Here is an 11554-nt window from a genome sequence, read left to right as displayed (position 1 = left end):
TCAGATCAGATATTCATTCTTAATAATATTAGTATTTTGTGATTTGCTTTGTTTCTTACAGATATTGCATATAAGTATTTTCTTTGCTTCGTAGAGTTACATATATTTGGAATTTCGGTTCAAATCGAAACAGATAAAATCAAAATTTACGGATATTTTTTCCAGCTGTTATGCTATTGTGACTAAGTTAATGTGACTATTATGCTTATATGTGATTATGATTATGTGTGTTTATTCTTATCAATATATAAAAATTGGTTATGTTGTTGTAGATCATGCTACTATGAAATTTAAATCAAAGAGAACGACTTTCCAATGGATTGTTGTAGGTCATGCTATTAAGGAATTTAAATCAAAAAGGAAGACTTTCCAATAGAATAATTTTATGAATAACTCGCCTATACAACATGAATATTGAAGCCTAAATCCTAACCGGAAGTTATGTGGAAAAACAGATTTGTATTCCTAGAATAAGTCTCATACCGACGTATGCAAGATGACCTTTCAAAATGAAAAGACTTCAATTTTCTATAAGAGTGTTCTATGAAATGACTATCAACCAAAGTTAAGGTCAAAGTTTAAAAAATTGGTCTATTTTTCAAGTCAAGTCTTACAATTATATGTCGCACTATCAAGAGTCACTACAACTGGAGAACTTCAAATTTTTAAAATATAGCGACAATAGTGTTTTACAAAATATTGTATATAGAAAAAGATGTTAAAGTCACACCATGAATGTTAAAGTAAATAAATTTGATGTTTTATCTAGAAATATATTCGATATTTAGCTGACTATCAATAAAACATATTGACTGGTGTTATGTAATATTAATATTTTTAATTGTGTCGTTTTTAGTTTGTCTTACACAATATAAACAATATAGAGAGTTCACAGTTCTATATATTTCAATTAACTATAGCTAATATTATTTTGAAAAATAATAAAAAGTGAAGTATTTATTAAAAAATAAAATTATCAATGTATTATTTAAAACACCATTATTATTGAATAGAATATCAATCAAAAATTATGTAAGAAAACAGATTATTGTTATTAAAATGTCACCAATATATACTGAAAATTATTCGAACAGAGAATTTTTGGACTTTGGATCCTAGTAGATCAGACAGTTGGATTTGGCAGAGCTTGTGTAAGCTTAGAGGTATTGCTAGACAGTTTGTGATATGTGAAGTTGCGTCAGGTATATCGGCAAGTTTTTGGGAAGACAATTGGACAGGTCTTGGGCCCTTAATATCGTTGGTTGGAGATCTGGGACCAATGACTTCAGGTCTACAGCGTAGTGCAACCGTATCTGAGGCACTGGTTAATGGATCATGGTGGTTGTCTACGTCGAGAAGCCGGAACCGTATCATAACTTTGCTCAAGGAAAGCCTACCAGATCCATTACCGATATCACAGTCTGAGGAAGAGGATGAGTACAAGTGGAAAATTGGGGCCAACACGCCAAAGCCATCGTTCTCCTCTGCTGATACTTGGGAGCATCTGTATAATACCCACCCTGAAGTTGATTGGCATCAATCGGTCTGGTTTAAGGGTGCAATACAGAAGCACACATTTATTACTTGGCTGACGAAGCTTAACCGCCTTTCCACGAAGGAACGGATGCACTATTGGAACCCTCAGGTCTCGGTGGACTGTGTGTTATGTTCAGGACATAACGAAACTCGGCAACACCTGTTTTTTGATTGCTCTTTTGCATCTCAGGTCTGGTCTTTCTTCTTATCTAGGCTTCATCTAGTTCCTCCAAACTTACTGGATGATGCTATAGGATGGTTGAAAGCACCTACCAGAAACAAGAATGTAAACCTCATAGCCAAACTCGCCTTTCAAGCTACCCTATATGGTATATGGAAAGAGAGGAATACTAGAATCCACTCCAACGTGAACCGGCCTGCCTCTTCTATCATCGCTGAGATTCAGCTGGTTATTAGAAGCAAACTCGCTATTCTCTCCCGGCAGCAGAGAAACCTTCCTACCACACTCTCCTATCTTTCTACTTGGTTTGAACCCTTTTCTTAAATAGCTTTGGCTCTTACTCATCTAGCAGGTCGTGTTTGACCTAGGCTGTCTGAGCTATAATCCCGTGGGGAAATAGGTTATTTTCTTTTTTTGGATTCTTGTTTTTGTAAATTTTCAGGTTATTGAATAAATGGAAGTTTAAAGTAAAGAAAAAATATCCAAGATTTAACGTGAGAAAAATATTTCCATTCTTTTTATGTGTTCCTGAATTAAAACATCGCACTGGTCCATATCTAGTTCCAAATAAGAAGCGTACATATAGGAATGATATTAGGAGATGTTTATAAAGATTATTTAGCTAGTCTTATTGAAAAAGGTTAATGAATAGGTCTAAAAAACTTATTTAAGTAGATTTTTTAAAACTCTTTCCCTTTTAATAGTATTGATGTCAGCACAGCCCAAACTCCTTGAGATCAACTGTTCAATTTATCACAAACATAATGATAACAGAATCCTCCCATAGTGAAATAGCGCAATCCATGGAGCAACGGTTTCAAGATCTGGCTTTCAGCCAGAGGCGATGTCGATGAGAAACGACAAGGGAACCCCATAAGAGAAACACCATAATGAAACGAGATTTCGACCAAATCTCTGAGAAATAAACAAGGAGCGAAACGATTAAATCTGGACGAAGCTAACCTCGAAACGAGACTAGAAACGGAACGAAACCGGATTGAATCCAAGGATCAATCAAGGACGAGAGGGAACAAGGACTCCAAGGAAGAACCGCAAACCCAAAGGCGAGACATAAATTCAGAGATTGGATCAATCTCACCGAATAGGATATCAAATTTTTTCTTTTATATCAAATTATAATATTACAATAAAATTTTAATGTAATATTTCTATTTTTATATTGTATTTTTACTTATTATTTATTTTATTATAATTTTTTCAGATAGATGCTTAATGTGATGTTTCTATTCCTTAGATTATATATTTATTTATTATTTATTTTTCTTTATATCATATATATATATTTTTATTTTTAATAATAATGCCACGTGGCATCTTTTGAAAAACGTTTTTTCGCTGATGTGTACGCTCCCTGGAACCTCAAAATGCTTTATTTGTATAGACTAGGTTTTTAACTCGCGCTACACGCAAGTTTGTTTTAATAATCTTAAATTTTTTATGTAAATATATTTTATACAAACATTTTATATGAAATAGTATTCAAAGTATGATTTATTATTTGTCTATTTAAGTTTTACACAATTATATTATTTACATAGCTAATATTTTTATATTTTTTATTTGTATATGTAAATGTATAACTCTATCGATAATAGTATATATATTTTTTATTAGTCACAATTTGAAATAATTATATAGACTGTTTCGATGGATCTTAATAACTACTACACTGTTATAAATATTTTTACTATAATTTTATTAATTTTTCATTTAAAATGTCATAAAAGATTACTTTATATGCATAATTTATAACTTTGCTTTGCAATTACAAAATAATTAAAAAAATAAAATATGATTATTATACGAAAAAAGATTCTCAGCTACATGAATGATGCATCACTACATTGCCAAAACCATCGACATGAACTATATGCTTACATGACCACATCTCAAAAATATCGTGTGTTATGTTGCTAACACCATCAAAATATATCCAATAGCTAAAAAAATTGTTTGATTTGAAACCCGACAATTTCTAATGAGGTTTTAACATATTATCACATGTACTCTGTTGTATAAAATCACTTTTAATTATTGATTTTTGTATTTATTTTTCTTTCGATCTCTCGTATGTTTGTTATAGTCTATTTCTAAGAGTTTAGTTTACAAACTTCTTACCAAATCTTGCTAGATTTTAAATCTGAAACATTTTTTACTATTGGAAGGATGTTTATGGTGTAAGTAACATAACACCTCAAGGATGTTTTCATGTGAATGATATACTTTATTTTGTTTTAGATACATTAATTTTTCCTAGATGTGCATCCATGAAATCGCATATAGTTTATATAGCTCATAATCATTTTTATATTATTATATACTTATCGTGTGCATAAATGTATATGTATTTTAAATAATATAATTTTATTCGTTTAAATACATATTTGATAGTATAATATTTAAATTTTTATTTTAATCATATTTATTTTGATGAAATTGAAATAATATTAAATTGGTTTTGTTAGATATAAGAAAAGGAAATAAATATAGTTTTTAACTACTGTTAAGTATTGTTAATTAAAATATGAATTTATAATATTAGATATATTTCTTCTTGATCTGGTCATAATATAAATTATTGCCGGAAGTATGATGGTTTATTAATTCACATATTTTTTTCTTATTGTTTGAAGTTTGTTAGAATTTCATTGTTTTCAATTTATTCATTATTATTCTTATATAATACCAATTGATTAATGTATAATGAATTTTTTTCATATCTTTCTTATCAGTTGTCACAGAGATTATAGTCTAATGTTAATAGTAATACTATTAAAAATATTAATAAAGTTTTAAATAATTTATTTGGTTTAAAATTTTTGTGCTTTAATATTTTTTATTAAAATTGTTCTTCAAATATATTTTTTGATAAATTATTTTACAATTATATGTTACGTTGATCACAATAACAAAGTTTCATAAACAAAGATTGTTTTCAATTTTATTTCTAAATTAAATCAAAGAAGTATAAATAATCACCATGTACGTGTTTATTGTCAATGACTTATAATTTTTAGATTACCTAATTTTTTAGGTTTGTTTTATTAGATCTTATTTGGTTAGTTTAATGAAGATTTAGATTAATAAGAAAATTTATTTTGAAACATAATATATTAGTTTTTCAAAATTTAATTGTTGATGAGTAAATTAAATTTAAATTCATTTGATTGAAAAAATGCAATTTAAAATCACATCAGCAAACAACATGTGTCTTACATGTGTCTTACACATGAGGATTACTTTCACCATCATTTATTTTTAATAAAACTTTATACTTATTATTGTAAATAAAAAAAACGAATTGGCTACATTAAAAAGGACCAAAATTAATAAATTTTAATGCTAATTTAACATATTTTGATATTCAAAATTATATGTAAATATTGTTTAATAACATATAGCTTCTATCCTAAAACACTTGTGTAATTTGTTTTCATTTTTTAGATTAATTATAAATGTAGTTATTAGACGTAATATTTTAAACTCTTTATTTTTCATCTTTGTATATATATATATATATATATATATATATATATATTTTCAACCATTTTGTATGAAATCATTTTAATTTTATTTATTATATGGAATCTAGAATTTTATCGGTAATATATATATATATAAGAAGTCATCATGTGTTTTATTTTATTGTTAATGTCAGTATCTATATAAGATGATAGTGTTGATTACAATTTCAAAATTTAGTGGGTAAATAGATTTGCTAATTTCTTTTGATTGAAAAAAATCTGTTTAAAATTCTTAAATAATATTTTCTACAATATGTGTTTCACACAAGTGAATTATTCTTACATGTGGTTCTTTTAAAATAAATGTTTTATAAGTCAAAGAATAAATTGGCTCCGTAGAAAGAAAAAAAACTGAAACCAGCCATTGTTTTAAAATTGTTTAAAAACCATGTAAAACCTATTATAAATTTACATAATTATTTATATTCTATACAACTACTTAAAAATCTATATTAAATTTCTTCTATTTTTATTAGTTTTGAAATTTGATATTAATTATATTATTATATTATAAATTTATAATATATACAATATTTTATGCTTTAACATACTTAGAACACAATGTTTTATTAATTTCTTTGACGTTCTTTACCAATAATTAGCCTGTTTGTTATGTTAATTTTTAAATAAACTCCCCTATATTTGTTTATATTATTTGATATTGATTTGCTTTTTATTTTTAAAATAAATATGTTATTCTGAAAATCTTGATATTTTAAAATTCTGTGTGTAAATATTTAATATTATGTAGTATCAACTTTTAAAATAAGTGTGTTTTAAAATTCTTATAATCTAAATTCTTGAACTTTATATTTTTTAAGATATTTTAGTTTAGTTTTATATTAAGTTTCCAAAAAGTGTTATATATGTCAAGTTAATTCTTTGTAATGAGTTTAAAAGTTTATATTAATTTATATGAAAAAATATTTTATTTTAAACAATTGGTTTTTTGAAATTTTTGATATTTTATTTTATCTCATTTCATAAAAGATTCTATCAAATCCAATGTGGTCATCATCCTTCTAGAAAACTATTATTGAAATCAAAGTCAATCGTCTTCCTAACCTCACAGCCGGTGCAACATGGGTTGAACTAGACATGTCCTAGGTGGAGAAAGTGCTATAAGAGAATTTTTTTCTATTAGTTGCATTGAAAATCAAGGATCTTAAATGGCTTATAATCTTCAATGCCTACATACACCTTTGGTTATACTTTGTTATTTTATCAAGTCTACTCATATTGTGAAATTTGCTAAATCCACCCCTTGGTGCAATAGATCCAGTCCAAGATCAACCGATCTTATAATTTCTCAAGAAGCGTCAAGATTCACCACTCATATGTTCTCACATCCATTGCCTTTAATAGGCACACTGAGTCGAGGTTTAACTACTTATAGGCTTCTCCGGACAGCTTTCTGTTCAGTTATTCGGCTTGTTTGTTGTTAAGCTCAAATATAGTAATCAATATTGTGATTTATTATATTATCTTTGTGTAACAAAGCCATTATGTTTCACTTGTATTTGATGTTTCTTTTACCAAAATTTGAGCAAATCTCTTAGCCGCTTCAGTTTTTAATCTATACACACATTATTTTTTTGTTTCGTTTCCCTCTTGCTTGAATTATAATAAGATAAATATATTCAAAGAGATCATATACGGGAAATCGGCCAAAAAAACACTGAACTTTTCAGGAATTGCCAAAAGAAACCTGGACATATGGACTGGTCAAATAAAACACAAATTTTTCATTGACTTTAGAATTAATTAACAATGTTTTCGTTGACTTGCCAATTTAGCACGCCGTCAGCAAATTTAACAGAAAAAAATGACAATATCGTTAAATATTGGTGTTACGTGAAACGACGTCGTTTTGAAATGAGATGAAACGATGTTGTTTTACATGATTTGAAAGATAAAATCAAGTCGACCACTGGGCTCGAACCCAGATTATTTGGATCAAATGACAAGGTACTTTACCACTGGACTAGTGGCTCAATCAATAAAGTTACTAACACATTTACTTTAGAATTAATTAACAACTAGATCATGACCCGCGCGACCGCGCGGGTTTTATTTTTCATTTTTAACACAACATATATTCTATAATAGTTAATACAATTTGGAGTTTGTCCTTTTCACATAATGTGGTTTTATATAATTTCGAGTTTGTCCAAAACGTATTGTTTAAGAACAATGTTAAAACTGTTTTTTCTATTAATAGTTTTTCATTGGTGTATTAGAGATATAACTGTATGGTGAAAAATGCTAATATAATATCAACCAATACAATTTTTTGACATTGTGTTTTTTGAGAATTTTTCTGAATATTTTGTGAATGTCCAATGATGAATACGAAGGCAAGTACTCATACACACATTTTAGTGGGAGGAAATGAATATTTTCTAACCTATTAAGTTAGATATAATAAATACAAAATTTCATAACACCGAGATTTTAGGTATAGTAGAATAAACTTGGAGAAGAGGTTTTTCATATTCATGATTTTTCGAATCTGGCAATTTGATTGTGAATATTTGACTGTAACCGAGATTTTAGGCATATTAGACTTAACTTGGTGAAGAGGTTTTCCAATAATCGATTTTTTAAGTATAAATTGATGTTTCTGTTATTGAAATTAGTGTATATTCAAAGCAAACCCCGATTATTTGAGCATCAAAGAAAATATATTCTGATATCTTTAGTATTGAGTTTCAAAGGTTCTGTATCAAGCTATTTAAAATTTAAAGATTCATCAGTATTTGATGACAAATAATTGATTTTAATTAAAAGGGTTTTGTGTTTAAGATAATTATAGTTTGATGATGGGAGGAAACATGTTCTTAAGTTATTTGGTTAATTGAATCAATTGATTTAGGAGATAACCAGACCAAAATAGTCAAAATTGTATAATGACTGGCTAAGGATTCGCGTAATATTTGTATTTTTTTGTCATCAGACTCGTGTAATATTTATATTGGAGACATTTATTGTATTCATTTGACTATAATAAAATAGAGAGATTATTATATTTGTACTATGATATAATATAAATATGATAATGTGAGTATACTATAACGAAAATAATATATATTTTGTTTAATAGATGTATATAATGTAAGACATAGATCTTATAGTGGAGTTAAATGATAGATGGTTGATATTAAACTCTTTAAGGAAATATTTAAATGAAAGGTTAGACTAAAAATAATAATGTGATGTCCAACTTAAAAATCCACCTAGAAGAAGTTATAATGTTTCTGTTTTAATAAGATAGATGTTTTCGTTGACTTGCCAATTTAGCACGCCGTCAGCAAATTTAACAGAAAAAATGACATCGTTAAATATTGGTGTTACGTGAAACGACGTCGTTTTGAAATGAGATGAAACGATGTTGTTTTACATGATTTGAAAGATAAAATCAAGTCGACCACTGGGCTCGAACCCAGATTATTTGGATCAAATGACAAGGTACTTTACCACTGGGCTAGTGGCTCAATCAATAAAGTTACTAACACATTTAATTATATTTGGTAGTGATTGAATATAAAAAAAATTATCTAAAAACTTAAAAATATTTTTAAAATTTCTAAAAACTGAAAAATTAATTCCAAAAAAAGAAAATTTTCATTTTTCGGATATATAAAAAAAAATTAAAAAAAATTGAAAAAAATTGAAAAAAAAATCGAAAAAATTCCAAAAAGTTATAAATATTTCGAATCTGAAAACATATAATCAGAAACTATAAAAAATAATTTATTATTATTATAATTATTTATTTATTTATATTTTCTGATTATATGTTTTCAGATTTGAAACTTTTATCACTTTTTTTTGAATTTTGTTTTCGAATTGTTTTATTTTTTTTTCAATTTTTCTTTTAATAATTTGAAAAATGAAAATTTTCTTTTTGGGCATTTTTTTTATAATAATAAAATAAAAAATTATTTTTTATAGATTCGGATTATTTTCAGATTCAAATTTATTTTTAATAACTTTTTTTTGTATTTTCGATTTTTTTTATTTTTTTCAAAAAATTTTAATCCTAAAATGAATTTTTTTTTGAATTTGTTTTTAGAAATGAAAAGTTTGGAAGATTTTTGATTTTTTAAACGAAAAATAAAATTTTATTTTTAATTTCAGTTTCAAAATTAATTTTATAAAAAAATCTTTATTTTTCAAATTTTTAGAATTTTAAAGACCTTTTAAATTTTTAGAGAATTTTTTGTATTCAAAATCAATATCAAATAAAACTAAACGTGTTTGTTCCTACATTGAATGAGCCACTAGCCTAGTGATAAAATACTTTTCTATTTGATCCAAACAACCTGGGTTCGAACCCCGGTATCTGCCAATTTTTATTTTCAAATCGTGTAAAATGAAACGACGTCGTTTCACTTAACGCCAATAGTTAACGTTGTCTTAACTCTCGTTTAACGATGTGCTAATTTGGTCAGTCAATCGTAAGTTTCTTAATAATCTAAATAAGTCGATAAAAGTTTAGGGTTTTATTAGCCAGACAAGTGTACAGGTTTCTTTTGGCAATTCTCGAAAAGTTTAGTGTTTTTTTGGCCGATTTCCCGATCATATACATATATATATATATATATATATATATATATATATATATATATATATATATATATATATATATAAATTGACAATATGCCATTGAAGTTAACTAATTGGAAATTTTGTTGAAACCATTAATATTAATTTTTAGCCTAGTTTTCGATTTTTATCATTTAGTTTTACATTACTAAAAGTCTTCACACTAATGTATTAGTTTTATATTATTGAAAGTATTGCCTATAATTTATTTTTAGCAATTTTCATTCAATTGCCTATGTCACAAGAGAAAACTCAAAATGTTAATTTTGTTGACACGTTGAAAATAATAAAACGTTTTTTGAGTAGGGGTTTAACTAACTCATGGTATCGACCAACCCAATATAGACAAAGTTTTTGGAAATATTGATTTTTGAAAATAGTAAATTAAAATGATGATTTGTCATATTTGATCTGGGTTTTATGTCATACGTGTTTTCACTTCATATAGCTTCGATTAAAAACTTTCGTATTCTATTTTAAAATGTTAATTTTCCAAAATAAAACTATATATATTCAAAAAATATATTGTTGGTTTATGTTATTTAAATGTAACTCAAAATTGTAAGTGATTTAAATTACTATAGATTTAAATTTTACAAAGTTTTGTATTTTAAGAACATATTTTCAGTTTCTGACAAAATTATATATTAACTGATCTATATTGAATTTTGTTTTATTAGTAACTGTATTTTTATGGATTTCTATTTTATTTTAGAAAATTATATATTTGGAATTTTTTACTCAAAAATAATAAACTAAAATAATGATTAAGCATATTATAATTGGTGGTTTTAAATCATATGTTCAATGGCTTATAGCCTCAACATATTATAAGAAGAAGTATTTTTTTGTTAATATTACAGTTCTAATTTTCATTTTCCATTTTACTATAATAATACCATTTAAAGCAAGTTGTCAAATGTTAATACTTATTTTATTGATTCAAGTTATATATGTAGTATTAATTTCGTTTCATTTATATATTGGAGATATTAACATTTTTAAAAATAATAAAATAATATTTTTTTCTATTTTGACTATTTTAACATTAATTTCTATTTTATTTTGGTATAAAATGTATTTTAGATTTATTATATTTAAGAAGAAGTATTTTTGTTACTATAACTATTTTGATTTTCCATTTTTCTATATCAGTTACCATTTATTTAAATAAGTTGTCAAATATTAATATTTATTTTGTCAGTTTAAGTTATATAAATAATATTGATTTCATTTTTAACTTTTGGAAATATTAACATTTTTAAAAGTAATAAATTAAAAATCTGATTTTTCATATTTCAATTGGTCGTTTTAAATCCTATGTAAAAGCTTTCAATGATTTATAGCCTCAACTTTTATATAGTATAGATTTAATTTTTTCTATTTTTATATTTTATATTTACTTATTTTTCTTATATCGTATAATTACTTATTCTAAATTTTTATTTTATATCAAACTATAATATTACGATAAATATTTAATGTAATATTTCTATTTTTATATTGTATATTTATTATTTATTTATTTTATTATAAATTTTTCAGATAGAAGCTTAATGTGATGTTTCTATTTTTTTGATTATATATTTATTTATTATTTATTTTTCTTAATATCTTTTTTTTAATAATAATGTCATATGGTATTTTTTGAAAAAAGTTTTTTTGCTGATGTGGATGTTCCGTG

The 11554-nt window shown here is 25.5% G+C and overlaps 1 protein-coding gene across 1 annotated transcript; it reads left to right on the top strand.

Annotated features, from left to right (window-relative positions):
* Positions 1–1279: 1279 nt before the first annotated feature.
* Positions 1280–2171, top strand: LOC108835885 (uncharacterized). Its single transcript, XM_018609108.2, has 3 exons — positions 1280–1645; positions 1727–1945; positions 2160–2171. The coding sequence occupies exons 1-3, from the start codon at positions 1280–1282 to the stop codon at positions 2169–2171; spliced, it is 597 nt and encodes a 198-aa protein (XP_018464610.2).
* The last annotated feature ends 9383 nt before the right edge of the window (positions 2172–11554 follow it).

This window comes from Raphanus sativus, chromosome 2 (assembly GCF_000801105.2).
Source record: "Raphanus sativus cultivar WK10039 chromosome 2, ASM80110v3, whole genome shotgun sequence".
NCBI lineage: Eukaryota > Viridiplantae > Streptophyta > Magnoliopsida > Brassicales > Brassicaceae > Raphanus > Raphanus sativus.
The sequence above is the reverse complement of the archived record's forward strand: the minus strand, read 5'-3'. Positions and strand labels throughout refer to the sequence as shown.

What these genes read in the sequence shown, in the direction of transcription:
- LOC108835885 (XM_018609108.2), top strand. Translation starts at nt 1,280, where the DNA reads ATGACTTCAGGTCTACAGCGTAGTGCAACCGTATCTGAGGCACTGGTT. An exon ending in TGCACTATTGGAACCCTCAG is followed by an intron (nt 1,646 to 1,726) that starts GTCTCGGTGGAC and finishes TTTGCATCTCAG; the next exon opens with GTCTGGTCTTTCTTCTTATC.